Source organism: Apus apus, chromosome 4 (genome assembly GCF_020740795.1).
Source record: "Apus apus isolate bApuApu2 chromosome 4, bApuApu2.pri.cur, whole genome shotgun sequence".
NCBI lineage: Eukaryota > Metazoa > Chordata > Aves > Apodiformes > Apodidae > Apus > Apus apus.
The window spans coordinates 26,410,556-26,425,044 of NC_067285.1; the positions used below are offsets into that span (position 1 = coordinate 26,410,556).

The window sequence follows — 14,489 nt, forward strand, 5'->3', positions numbered from 1 at the left end:
CTTTATTTGTTCACTTATGACTTCAGTGAACCTGAGGTCTGGAGAGCAGAAGTGGCATAAGCCTAATAAAATTCAATGATAGCTGGATAGAGATGTAACTCTCCTCAGCGTCTATAACTAAAAACATTTGCAGTTTGAATTTACATGTTTAATAATTGCATTCTAGAGTGTTACTGATTTTTCATCCTGTCCAGTTTACATAATACATAAATTAAAATACGGAGGTTTTGGAGGTGCCTTTGTTTTGTGAATTTATTTTTATTTTTTTTTTTAGCATTCCTATTAATTTTATAGCTAAGTAATACTTTAACATGTGAAAGCAAGGTCAGCCAGCTGTATCTTTTGGTAGCTTCTGTGAAGGAGCTGTGAAAAGTGAAATTGTTAAAACTGCTGTTGTCCTCCATTAGTGCTTCCTAAATGCTGTGGGAGCGATCCCTAATTCTGCATGCTTTTTTCAAGTATTCCTTTGTTCTATTTCTGTTAGTTTAAGAAATCAAATGGAGATTTAGATATCTCATGAGTGATAGCTTGAATAGCTCCTTGAGTTACAATTGTGCAATGTAGAGCTTTTATGCCAGAATATTGGTGGTGCTAGTCAAGTGGGCAGTTCAGAAAAGGTTAAAACATTAGGCTTCTTCATGCCTGTGTAGATTACTTTACAGAATTTAAGGTATCTACATCCTGAATCTTAGTTTAAGTTCAGAGTATTTTTACATGGTATTTCAAATGCAACTCACCCGCCTAAAGCAGTGGTGTCATCAAAAGCACACACATAACTTTAGTGTGAGTTGTCTGTAGAGCTTGAGCTCTTCTGAATTTCTGCTTCCATATTTTGGGAACACTGGTATATGTTCCTTAGAAGTTTTTCTAAGTTCGTGCTGTAGTAATTAAAGCCTTGTCACTGAAACTCTTCTCATGTATAGGGATTGGGTTGGCTCTGATAGTTTGTATTGTATTTGTGCTTGAAATATGCTTCAAATACCTTGAGGACTTTGAGTCTAGAGCACACTACAAAAATAAGAGCCCCAAAAGATGACATTTTAAGAAATCTTTCTGGAGTTGGTCATGTTTTCCACTGAGTTCAGAGATACGTTATCTGCCATTGTTGTCCTAGTAAAACCGGGATAATATTTGTGTTGCATCAGGAGTCTTTCATGTTAAAAATACCTTTTTGTTGAATAATCCTCAGGTTTCCTCTAAACATGAGCAAATATTTCTCTACTCTCTAGACTGCAGGAGAAGTAAATAAACTATACTCATACTCCTTAAGAGAAGCTTTTCTTTTCTTTGTGAGGCCCCAGAGCTCCTTGCGGGCAAAATTACAAAAACAAAGATGACACATTCTTGCAGGGAGCTCCTGAATCGTCTGCAGGGCTGTTCATCTGTTTCCAGGAACAGATTAGCCTGCAAGAGCTACAAATCCTGTCTGTTTTTCTTGCCTTTATGTTGCACCAGCCTCAGTTTTTATGTGTGAAGATTTGATCCCTAACACCCTGATACCGTGTGAACATTAAGTGGTCATCTTCTCTCTGGGATGTGGAAAGAGCAGTCCTTAGGTGTCTCTTAGTTGCTCCATTTTCAGAAGGTCTTCAGAAAATCTCAGAACTATCCCTGGTCAGGGACAAGTCTGTCTTTAAACTTCACAAAAAACCTCTTCTGATGGAGCATATCCAAAAAAATATAGTAATTATTTTAAATGACACCATGTATTGAATTAATAAACCAATGTTTTTAATATAGATTTGGTGTTGATGGAGTAGTGAATGTTGACAGAATTAAGTAGTCATATCAAAACAAATTATAGGCAAAAGTTCATCTTCTCAATGCATTCTGTTAATTTTTATTTGCTTCACCAGCTTCATATAGACTTGATGCTTTGTATTGATGAATGATGGGGGAGCAGCTGACAGCTTACAAAACAATTTTTTATCTTTCTTTTATTTTGCTTCAGTTCTGTTCCTGCTCCCCCAGCTTCATCCATTTCAGAGTGTTAGCTTCAAGTGTGGCGTAGCCTGTGGTGCTGGATTAGGCTGGAATTGCAGGAGTGCTGCATTTCCATGAGAACTCTCAGAAGCTAATGGGGCTTCAGGCCTCCCATCCTAGTTTTCCTGACTGCACCCACACTGGCATTTGTCTGAGGTCTGGTGAGGTAAATTGGAAGGCTTAAAACTCTTTTTCTTCTTGGTACGTGGTACAAGATCACATGATTTATCTGAAGACTTACTACATGATTTGCTGTATGATTGTTTGTTCCACTGAGTAGGATGATTAATGGTTGTGGGTTTAGGAGGGGGCAGGGAAGAATATCAGGACTGTGTGGTGGCAGTACTGGCTGAACCTGGAACATCATTTTGACTTAGGTCTGCCTAGTAGTCTCTTCATGAGTGACTACATTTTTTTCCCCTCACTAGAGAGCTGTAAACACCAAGACAAAATTATATATTCTACCAAAGCAGCAGTGTTCTGTATGTAATTTTCAGAAATTTCTGTTACTGTGAGTGGGTGATGAATCTCAGCTGACATAATGACTTGCTTTGTCTGAAACACAGCAGAGAAAGTTACTAGTCTGATGCCCCTGTATCCAAGTGTTTTGTGTTATTGCCTAACCATAGTTATGTAGCTTGTAAGGTAAATTAAATGAAACACTGATGTAGCAGATTTCTAGACTGGTAACAGATGCCTCCTATGTTAGGAAACATGACTGCTTTTAGCATAAATATGGGGAAGGTTTCTGTGTGGCCTTGGGTGAATGGCTTGGTCTTTTTGTTTATAAGGTTAACTGAAAAAATCAGACACACCTACACTTCAGATTTATTATGTCAGAATGTCACTCCCACACCAGTAGTGATTATACTGCTCCATATGGTGTTGGTGGTACATCAAGAATAACCCAAAAGACTGCTTATGAGGATAAGCAAAGAGAGTCAAATCTGCTCTTAATATTGGCAGATGTTTCAGAAGGTAACATCTGTCTGGGGAGCCATGTGGTGTTACAGCACAGCTTATTTCAACAAGGAACTAGGTAGTCCGAGGTACCCTGTCACTGCAGAGCATTAAAAAAACCCAAACACGCAGCATTTAAAAAAATTTTGCTTTTTCCTTCTGGGACAATACTGATTGGTATTGACTGGGGCATCTTGCCAGCTCTGTGGGGAAGCGGAGAGAAAAGTCTTATGAGCTGGTAGTCAAACTGATGAAGTAGGTGGGGAATGGTGAAGTAAGGCTTGCTTCAATGTTCTTATTCCTGTGAATAGTTTAGCTGAATTTGGGACTTAAATACTTGCAGCAGGTGGAGGGTTGACATGTGGAACTGCTTCTTGACTGTCAAAGGCAGCACTCAGGAGATCAGTTCTCTAGAATATGAGGGCTCTGCAAGTGCTTTGTTTTCAGTGCTCCAGCACTCCGTTTAACAGCTTGTCCTTTGTTTTTTCAATACGCTTGGCATTTCTGCAGAGGTGGTTTAGATATTATAGTCTGAAGAGCCTTAGTTCTCTGAAATACTTGAGCAACAGTTGCAGTTGGACCTTATCTCTAGTGTATGTAAGGAAGCTAGAAAACTGAACTCTGCAGAGCAGATCAGCTGTTAATGGTGGGGCTTTTGTTCTTGAGAATAGAACCTCTTACAGGTTACAGATTTAGTAAAGAAAGAGTACAACAGTTTATTGTTTTTAGCAGTCTGTAGACACTGACGTTTTCCAGGTAGCCACTCCTAACGTCTTGCTTGCTGGATTGTTGGATGTGCAATCCACAGGGTCTGTGTTTAGACTTGGCTTGGGTCCAAGCAGCCATCTGTTTAAGTAAAATAGTTTTGAAGGAGTAAGAAAGTGGATTAATATCAACTTGTTGATGCAGATCTTCCTAAGCTAACTGTATAGCTAGCTTCCTTTTTGGGTGTCCTCCCTGTTATTATCTTCTTACATTAAGAAAGATAGTATTATTAAGCAACATATGTTTAGAGGGGGTTTAGAGTCAACAGAAGTTCCTGAGCTGCCTTTGAGCATACTTCTGAATTGCATACAGTACAGTTGATATAATCCCCTTCTCAACAGAGCAAAAGAGATCTGGGAAAAAATCCTTTATTCTTAAAATTCTTTGCTGCCTAATTCTTTTTACCCTTTCTCTTCTGTGCAGACGCTATTCTACAGAAGATGCACTATTACCGATATTCTAATGCAGAAGTCAGCTGTTGGTACAAATACCTCCTCTTCAGCTACAACATTGTCTTCTGGGTGAGTACAAAACATACTGAAATAGTGTTACTAACTTGCTGCGTATTTCTTAAAGAGGACTGGCTGCAGTATTTCCCGAAAGCAGGAAGCTGGTGTGTGGTAAGTCCCAGGTGTTTTGGAATTGGAGCAGCTTATACCGTATGAGAAAGTAATTATTATTGAAATCTATATGGATAATTATTCCTCACAATCTATCCCTTTTTTGCCCCTTCCTCGTTATCTTACGTTCTGAGTGAAGATAAGGGAGTGAAGCAGATAAAACTAGTTTTCTTTTTTTAATGGAGAAAGGAAAAATCTGATTAAAGGATTTGTCAAAATAAAATAGTATAGTCTCTTGTTGTTGCAAGGCCTCTTGTCTTTTCAATGATGGAGGCCATTAAATGCTGTTTATTTGGGCAAATGTTAGAGCTACCTTTGTAAGTGCACTTAAGTGGTATGTTAAGTTGCTTCCCTGTTAGGAAAAGTCTCTTCTAATACCTCCCTTCACATAATCTGATCTCTGGGTTGAGGTGGTGTAGCTGTAAATACTGTGCATAAGAGAAGAAAGGAGCTGCTCCAGGGATGTGTCAACAGGTGACATTACAACATAGTCAAGATCTTAAATGTAATGCTCTTTGGGTCGCAAAGTTGTTTTATACCATCTTGAAATACTTAGCTAGGAACTAGCTTGCCTATAGTGTTTGTTCAGAATTGTCAATGTTGAAAGAGATTCAAAGCCAGGTATATGGTTTTAGATGTTTAAGTTCACTGAAGCACCTGACTGCCTTGGAGAAGAAGGTGATTCGAAGGTTAGTGCATAGCATTGCATTGGAAGTAGTTAACATATCTGTGAGGAGGAGATGAAGGTAAGGATGCAGTTCAGATAAACTTGATAATTCTCTTCATAACTTGCATGTCAGATGGTAGTTCACACCTGAAGTAATTGAAATTGCAGTAGTGGAAAGGCATGGATAGTCACGGAGAAGTTCAGATACAGTGACTTTGTGGTACCAGCAGCTTGGATTACTGTTCTGATGCAGAGTTGAAATATTTCTTAGTATGGATTTTTTTTCAAAGCCAAAAGGTTCAGATAGTAAAGAATGAAGGTATGGTATGAAGCAAATTAAGAGTTAAAATTAATTCTCCTGATCCTGACTTGCCTGAGATCAGTAGGTGTGCGAGAGAAGACGATAATAATTCTACTTGTTTATTGTGATTCCTTAAACCATGTATACTTCTTGCTACCTAAAATTTAAGGTATGCAGAATTATTACCCAAATTTGTGTTTAACTTCAGCAAAAAAAAAAGGGATTTAGTGTCTGAACGTGAATTGCAGGCTGCAGAATCTTGTTTTACTTCTTAATAATTACTTGGTATTTTGATTGATTAACCCACATAAACTTTTGGTAAACTAGGTTGGTGTTTCTGCACATTTTGACTGTTTTGGCAGTAATTAAGGTAGAAAATGAGCTTTTTTGAAAGCTGCATGTATGATGGACAAAACTCTGAATTAATTTAGAAATGTAGAAAAGTCTGGGCTTGACGGAACTTCTCAAAGTAATTTGGCCCAGTTTTCTGTTTAAAGCAAGACCTGTAGGGTAGAAAATAGCTGCTCAAAGAGAAAATTTGGGAGTCTTGTGAGCTGCTTGCTCATCCATCTTCTGCTGTCTCCAGCCTAATAAACATCTTAGAGGACCAGGTAGTACTGAGACTGCAATATCTGGCTATTGCTGTTGAAAACCACAGAACTTCTGCGACTCTTGACACCTTTTGTTAACTGTGCAATGTTTTCACATATAGTATTCACATGTAGCATTTACTGTAGTATTAAGCCACAGAGGAGTTTATTCTTGTGTGGATAACAGGGCATAAAATCTGTCAGTGGTTTGTGTGGAAACCAGTAAGGGTTAATTTGCCACAGTGTTGCCATAGTTCTTTAGTGATGCTTTTTTTCCTGTCACAGCTGGGGATTCTTATAATGTCCTCATGTTAAAGTATGTGCTTAAAGGCCACCAGCTTTGTAGTTATTTTTCTTCTATTATGGTACAACTAATGTGTACCTATAGTGGAGTGTGGTGCAAAGAGAAGTAATACTCATCAGGCTGTTCTGGTTTTCAGATAAATAGCTTTATAACTGCATGGATGCTTTTCAGCAGCTAGTGTGGGGAATATGTGAGAAATGGTCACTCTTTTGTTAATGAATAAATTAGGATTGTTCTGGACCTCTACACTTTGGTGAGTGCCTCATGAAGTGAGCTCTGTTACTGTTTGTGATGGGTAAAGCAACCTTTGAAAAACTGAAAATTTTTGTCTTCACTTGGAAGACTATCAAGGATTTACCTCTGCTTGTTCACAGGATTTAATTTTATATTTTTCTGTTTGGGTTTTTTTTTATTCCCTGCAGAGTAATTACATTGCACTTATTTCAAATTTCTTTTTTTACTGTGTTCTCTTGAAATTAATGATGAAGATCCAAGGGTTTTTTTTTCTTTTCCTGAGAAATATTTTTTAAGGAACATATACAGAAAATTTGAGGAGAATTTGAAATACAGCTTGTGTGTTTCAGCTGGGCTTTTGGCGAGAGGAACTGGTTTTCTGAACAGGTGCTAGTAGTCTTGGTAGCTTGTTCAGTGAATGGTCTGAGGCTTCTACTGAGAAGTTACTATCAGGGTGACCTAGTGAGTTACATGTAAGTACAGCTCTTTGATAAGTTTGGCACCTTTAGTTGTGAAACAAGCTATGTAAATGTTGAGTGGGAGGGTAACACTTCTATAGCCAGTGCATGAATCATTTAGCTCTGATTCAGGAGCCTGTGACATCTGGCTGGGATGACAAGTCTAACAGTCTCTTTAGTTAGACAAATCCATAGTGTGTAGAAAAAAATAAATTTTCTACGTGCCTTAAAAAAACTGAAGGACTACAAAATCAGAAGGGAAATGTAGCCATGACTTGGAAAAGCAGCATTTAAGGAGGAAATGGATTAATTTTGCTTGGCTGGCAGTACATGTGCTTGTGTGAGCTTGTTATGTGTTTGTGACAGTGAGGGTGGCCACTTCAGAAAAGGTATGAGAGATGGTAGTTAGATAGCTGTGCAGACAACCTTTTGCCCATTTAAGCTGATACTAGAGGTTTGATGGTAGCTCACTATCAAACTTGCGTCTCAACTTACTACACACTTTATTCACCAGCCAGGTAATTTGCATGTAAAAGAGATGGATTTGTTCTTCTGTCACATTTAAAGATCCCTGTTGACTTCCCTGATTTAGCTCTAAAGGTAGTATCAGTGACTGTATAAACTTTGGTGTTAGAGCATATAATGACAGTGAATAGTTTACAGAATATTTAAACTTTTTAGTGGGTGGCTACTTCAGTCGTGTGCAAATACAGTTTGTACAAATTGGGGTGAAACAAAATATTGAACTCCAAGAGGATGAATATGACTATTTTAATAATAGCAAGCTCAGTTTAAGCAGCTTTTAGAAATACGTAAATCTTCTTTCTTTGCAAGTGTTTTTTTTTTTCTGGTGGGCAATTTGGTAATAGAAGGTTCAGTTCTACTGGCTTTGAATTAGTCGTGGGTGACTGGTTTGCAAAAATATTTTTTCTATTCTTTGTGCTTGGCTTTCCCATGTAAGAAAGGGAATGGAGGTCGTAGGAAGGCTTTGTCTTCCTAGGCATTATTTTAATGTGAGGTTACTTTATTTTCATCTTGCTTTTTAAGCATGATAATAAGCTTTAGCTTCTCTAAGTATACTTGTTTTAATAAGTATGGTTTAATAAGTATGGTTTAATAACCATAAAGATAGCCATAAAATGTTCAGAAGTTTAAGTGAAATTATCCCCTTGCAGCAAGGCTGGACCTCTTTCAAAGCCTGTGTGTGTGTGTGAGAAATAGCTTCATTTGTCATACTGAAATTAAGTCTGCAGTAATACAAGGTAAAGAGCTTGGTTCTGGTACCTTTCTGTTCTTAGTAATTTTGCATTTGAGTACTTCTGTGAAAACCCCGGTGGAGGCAGGAGCCAGGGGGTGGACAGCTAACCTCAGGGGCAGTGCAGGGGTGCCCTGTCATGGGGTGCAGCAGTACTCTATGCCTTCTAACCTGGATTTGGGAAAGCCTGGGCGGTAAAAGGAGGTACCCCAGTCACCTGTCTCTGGTGCTGGTTTCTTTGTCTGTACCTGAAGGATTTTTTGGGGTAGTCCAAGAATGGCACCTCAGCCAGGACATGGCTATTTCAGTGAAGTAAAGGATTACATATGTGCTCTGCCAAAGCATTTGAGGTTGAGTGAGCTCAGTGTCTCTCAGATGAAGTGAGAGGAAAGGGTAAGTAGCTTTTAGGTGCTGTCATCTTGGTTTATCGTCTAATGCTCTGTAGCTTTGGGTGTGGCTCTTAATGGTTTTTGGAGAAAAAAAAAACATCAACTTTTCACTCACGCTGTAGGAGACATGACATTTTTGCACTGAACATGCTGATGAATTAAGTGCAGACATTCTCTTAAGCTCTGGAAAAGAATTCAGAGGTAATATTTGAGAAGTAAGGCGAGACTGAAGCGTGCATAAAATTCTTTTTGGCTTTTGCACCATATGTTGTTTTTCAGGAACATCTAAAATGGCAATGCTGTGCCAAGAAGAAGAAACATTCCACCACCAGGTGGTTTCCTGACCCAGAGAGGAAAAGTCTGGGAAGAGACAAGGGTAGGAAGGAAGGGCTGTAGGCTGCTGATTACTCCACCATGGGTGGAGCTACAATGTAAAATAGGATTTTTCCAGGGGATAAAAGAAGTGTTTGCTGTAGCAGTAATATCTTGTGCTTACAAAAACTGAGTACAGTAAGAATGCATTCGCATTGCTTCTAATTGGACTGTGAGGGAGGCTGACCCAAAATCAGTTGGTGTGCAAGGATTGTCTTGCAAGAATTATGTTTAGTTGCAACCAGGAATTGAGAAACAAATTAAACTTGTTTTATTGGTTAGCAGAGTGATTCCAGTAGCATAGTCAAAGTAATTCCAAGTGTGGCTGGGAGTGGATAATTCTTAAGCTAGGTGTTCTTGTGCATGGTGTCTGGGAGTTGATGTCAGTATTGCATGTCTACTGAGCACAGCTTACAGCTCTATGCAATATGTTAATAATGTGTATTTATAAGTTGTAAAGCAGGAAATGACCTAGTGCTAGTTACTAGTTTTAGTTTCCTGTTCAGAGGGGTACAGTTGAGCTGCTTTGTGTATGTTTCCATCTAACCTTTCATGCAGGATATGGATTAAATGACTCTTCAGCGTAGAAGCAAGTTGGGTCGTCCAGTTTGTTCTTGCTTGCGTGTCGTCCCGATTCTGGTGAAAGACAGATTTCAAAATGTCTCAATTGAAACAGAGACAACCTCAGCCTGGGAACACTTTTGCTTAGCACTGCTACTTCTCAGCTGTCCTCCCGTTTGCATGGCCCAGTAATTCAGAGAGCTGATAAAAGTGAAAACTTTTTGAATTTAGGCAGATCCCTGGTCTGCCTCATAGCAGTCACTTGAATACCTCTTTGCTAGAGTGTTAAAGAGGAGGCTCTTTTCCTGATGCTAATGTGCTGTAAAACTCTGTATTGGATATACTCAATCATGCCAACTTCTGAGGTAGTTTTATCACCATGGTTTTACAATAGTTTTCAAGTAGATACTTTATCTGGCAAGTGGAATTTAAAGCAAATAAATCTCATTAGGTTTGATAACTATGATTTTACTTCCTTGCAAATTAGTTGTCGTGGTAATTGTGCCCGTAAATGTAGTAGCTGATGGCTTTGTTTTTTCTGCAAGTACATCATACTCCACTGTTATGGTTTTTTATGCTGAAGAAACCTAATGCATGTGGCTTGGCTGCTTCTAGTGAGAATTATGAATCACTTTTGTCTTAGCTGAATTACGTTTTGGATTTAACCACGTTGATTCTATGACACTAAACTTATTTTTCTGCTGTTAAACTGTTTCACTTGCAGATAGTTTGCGTAGCTGTTCATGGAAGTAGCTTTGCAAAAATAGTGTAGTTTTGTGAAACTGAACACTTTATATAGAGAGCAAAGTTTGTATTCAGAGGTGAGGATGAAGCATGCTAGTGGAAAATCTAGTTAATCAAGACTCTATTGCAATTTAATTTAAGTGGTAATTATCATGAAAGGCAGCCTGTCTGAAGAGGACACCCTATTTGTGTATTTAATAGCACTGTATTAATGTTACACAAACTAGTTTGTATACGAAGTGTGCAAGATACTTGTCTTCCCAATTCTTTTTTTCCTCATTTATTCAGAAGAAGTTTCCAAAGATCTAGTTCTGTCTGCTGTGTTACTTACTCTGATAATTGGAAATTACACCAGCTGTCTTCACCTCTCTCCCAGCAGTCCTAGAGCTTTTGGAATGAGAAAAGGTGAAGGATGCATCAATTGCATGCAGCGTGTAGCGTAATGACAAACCAGTTTGATTTTTTTTTAATCTTTTTTTTTTACTATTTTGCTTCTTCATCTGAAAATCACAGCGTTAAGCTGTAGGGGTAATCCGGGTTAGTATTCTGTTCATATCCATTTGGTTTTTAATAGTATTTTTAAAGTTGTCCTTTGATCCAAATCACCACTTTAAATTTTCTCAGCTTGTTCAGAGTCTGAGATTAGTAGTTGTTGTGCTGTTGATTATTAAGCAACATCTGGAAATTGCCCAGTTGTAACTCTGTTCATGTGTTAGTAGTTGATTTGGTTTGTTAACCTGTGTGCTTAAGCCATAAAACATGACCTAACACTTCATGCCTGGACAAAGCTTCACATAATTTGAGTAACTTTTAGGGAATGGTATGAATGACACTTGTAACCTTTTTTGACTTTCCTTTCTCCCACTCCCTTCAGCAGAGCAAACTTCATTTGTCCTGAGTGCAGTTTAGGGTCAGGAGGCAGTGGACCCATCAGTACTTAAAATCTACACATATATTTTCTTGTGTGACTGTAAGAGAGTCGTGTTTTTCTTTCTAGCCTATGCTTATGGGGAATTTCCTGTGATACTGGTTTAATTTATGGGACGTGCTGCATTTCATAGGGGAAACACCTTTTTCAAAGTGTTTTTTGTTACTGGGTTTTACTTGTCAATGTGTGTAAGGCTCAGGGGTGGGGAGCAACCTCAGTCCTTCATATGGCCCTAAAGCACCATATCTACATGTCTTTTAAATACCTCCAGTGCAACTTGTTACAGTGCTTGACAACCCTTTTAGTGAAGGAATTATTTCTAATATCCAGTCTACACCTCCCCTGGTGCAACTTGAGGCTGTTTCCTCTTGTCCTATCACTTGTTACTTGGGAGAAGAGACCAACCTCCACCTTGCTACCATCTCCTTTCAGGTAACTGTAGAGAGAGCGATAAGGTCTCCCCTCAGCCTCCTGTTCTCCAGACTAAACAACCACAGTTCCCTCCTTTGCTCTTTATAGGATTTGTTTTCCAGATGCTTCAGCAGCTTTGCTGCTCTTCTCTGGACGTGCTCCAGCACCTCAGTGTCTTTTAAGGGTGTATGAACATTGCAGGGTAGAATGTAATTTTAAGTAATTATGGGGAGCTGCCCTCAGTTTGTAGAGAGGTCATTTTAACCTGATTATTGAAATTGGATATTAAAGACAAACTGCCTGAGAATGGAGAATGGGAATAAATGACTAGAACAAGAAACTTCTGCTTCGTGTGGATTGATGTAATTAGGAGTATTTATTATACACACATAGGAATTTGGTGTAGGGTTTGCATGTTGTCAGTTAGATTTGTTGCTTATTGAAAGTGGATGGACCATTACTTCAGCTTAATTCAAAAGAGCTTAAGCAAGGTAAGTTTTCAGAAGACAAAGTGTATCTAATTAGAGAAGAGGCTAATGTAATGGGCCTCCTCACTGAGAAGTTACGAAGAGCCAAGCTTGGCTACTGTCTGGGGGTGGTACTATACAATGACTAAATAGGGAATAAATTCAAAATGCACTAAATATTCTGAAATTTTCATTAGTGTGCAGGCAGTAGGTTTAGAACAAGTCACTAGGACAAGGATAACTCCCACTTGCATGCTACTATGTCGAATAGTTAATTTAGTACTGCGTGCTTCTTGAGTAATCACGAATAACATAATTGAAATGCTCTAAAGTAGTTTATAAGATACAAGAATGCTGTGGAATAAAAGCACTTTAATTCCTTTTTGCATGAGATTGACTCATGGGAAGGAATGTCAAACTGCTATTGTCTGATCCTAAAGGCAGTATTTATTTTACTTGAGCAACAGTACTACTGGCTAAGTGTTTTAGAATAATTGAATTCTGTATCTAATTTTTTTGTTTTGTTTTTGTTTTAGCTAGCTGGGGTGGCCTTTCTTGCAGCTGGTCTGTGGGCATGGAGTGAAAAGGTAAGTGTAGAAGTGACTGGTCTTTGTTTTGTGGCTGCACTATCCTGACCCCTTCCCCAGTAAAACTACTTTCTCAGGAAAAGCAGCAAAGGTTAAATGTAGCATCTGAGCTCAGGACTATTCAAATGATCTAAAGGGAATTTAGTTGGCGTTCCATTCTTGTCTGTGATCAGGTGTTAAGCTGTAGCCCTTGGTGTTTAGACCTTTTTTATAAACTTGTAAGAGCAGGATTCTGGGGAGAGTTTAAATTTAATGAATAGTCCTCACAAACATGGTTGTCTTTTGCAAACATGTTTTTGAAAATGCACTTGTCTAGCCACCTCTATTTAAAAAAAGCAGCATTTGGAAGGAATGTAAAAGATCTCTCTTTTTATATATAAAAAAAAAAAAGTATTTGAGAGTCTTTCTGAAGTATGCCACTCTTCAGGTCATCTCTTCTGCTTTTCTCTTAAGTTCTTAAGTGATTGTGTCTCCATGTAGAAGAAGAAAATTGGGGAATACTCTCATTTTTGGCAAAGGTTTCTTTCAGCTGAATAGCTTCCTCAGTCAGAGGAAGTCTTAGTGGGCATCAGTCTATGGAATTGTCCTGTTGCAACAGAACAGAAGGTATAGCTGTGGAAGTGAATGGTTTACCCTCTTGTTACCAACATGAAAGCATGGCTTTAATATGGCTGCAAGCAGTAGGAAAAAATGACAATTACTAGCAGATTTGCTGATCTCTATCTTAATTAACAGTGAAGGGCAGGTGCCCTCACTATTTGGTTGTGCTGCTGAGTAGGCATGTTTTATCCTTAATCATAGTGCTTATATGCAGCAGCTACCCACATAGAGTTCTGGGATTCCATCACTTTTTGGAAGTGAAAAAGTTTTACCATGATCTTAACACTGAGGTATTTATTCTGTCTTCTCACTCCCTACATGCATGTACACTTTCTCACAACTAGATTAGTGATAGCATTGATATATAGTAAGCAGCCTGTCTCCACGCAGAAATCCATTTACCTCCTATTGTTATGAAAGGATTTTCTTTCCAACCCTTTAGGGAGGGTGTTAAACTTGTTTTGAATTTGTGTTCTCTCATGCTCAGACATTATCTTCTGTTCTGTGAAGAAGCACATAGGATCTGTTTGGTTGGAAATTACTCATTTGCAACTGCCTCCAGTTGCCACATAGACTTTATGGTACACTGAAATTACTGAAAGGGAAAGACAGACTCTGTCTTTATTTCCTAATTTTTGCCTTAACTATTTCTGTTCTCTGTTCTATTTTGCAAATAAGTGCTTCAAAGATTTTCCATTTTCTAAATAGCTCAAGAAATCTATACATAATTTTTTATGTCTGTTGTTTTGTGCTGTGTGGACAGTCTTTCATACTAGTGCCACTTCTCTGCCATGGTGTCTGTATGGATCTGTCTGTTTACAGATAAAACAATAAATGGGAGATCTTTTCCACCTTAACTTACTCTATGACTAAGTGTACTTAGTCTTTAGGCTGCTGATCTTTGTGCTTGTACACAGGGGTATGTGAACTGTCTTAGGCTATTTGCATGTAACTTGTATTATAATCTGTGGCAGTGTGATACTGTGACAATGAACTTCCAGTGTATGGAACTTGGTTACAAGAAATAAACTATGTGTTAGATGTATTTTGTAGTTTCCATACTAGTGTATCTCAAAACAATAGCTGGTTTGGCATTTGTTAATGGGCTTGTATTAGAGATTGTTTTTTAAAGGAAATCCATATTTGCCTTCTGTTGCCAACACACTTCAGTTGAGATGGTGGCATAATGTTGGTGAATATTAAAAGAAAGTGGAAAACAAGTAAAGCATGTTAAGTTGAACTCCTAATTCACCGTTCTGAGTGACTGAAAGGAAGACTTGAAGGCTGTGTTTT

At 38.4% G+C, this 14,489-nt stretch overlaps 1 protein-coding gene across 2 annotated transcripts in view; it reads left to right on the top strand.

The window, feature by feature from the left end:
* The window catches only part of TSPAN14 (tetraspanin 14), a 54,963-nt gene that overhangs the window by 26,251 nt on the left and 14,223 nt on the right, over positions 1-14,489 (top strand). For both annotated transcript variants that reach the window (XM_051618420.1, XM_051618419.1), the window contains exons 2-3: positions 4,132-4,229; positions 12,546-12,596. In XM_051618420.1, coding sequence (XP_051474380.1) covers positions 4,149-4,229; positions 12,546-12,596 — 132 coding nt within the window. In that variant the 5' untranslated portion in view covers positions 4,132-4,148. The remainder of the gene's footprint in view (positions 1-4,131; positions 4,230-12,545; positions 12,597-14,489) is intronic.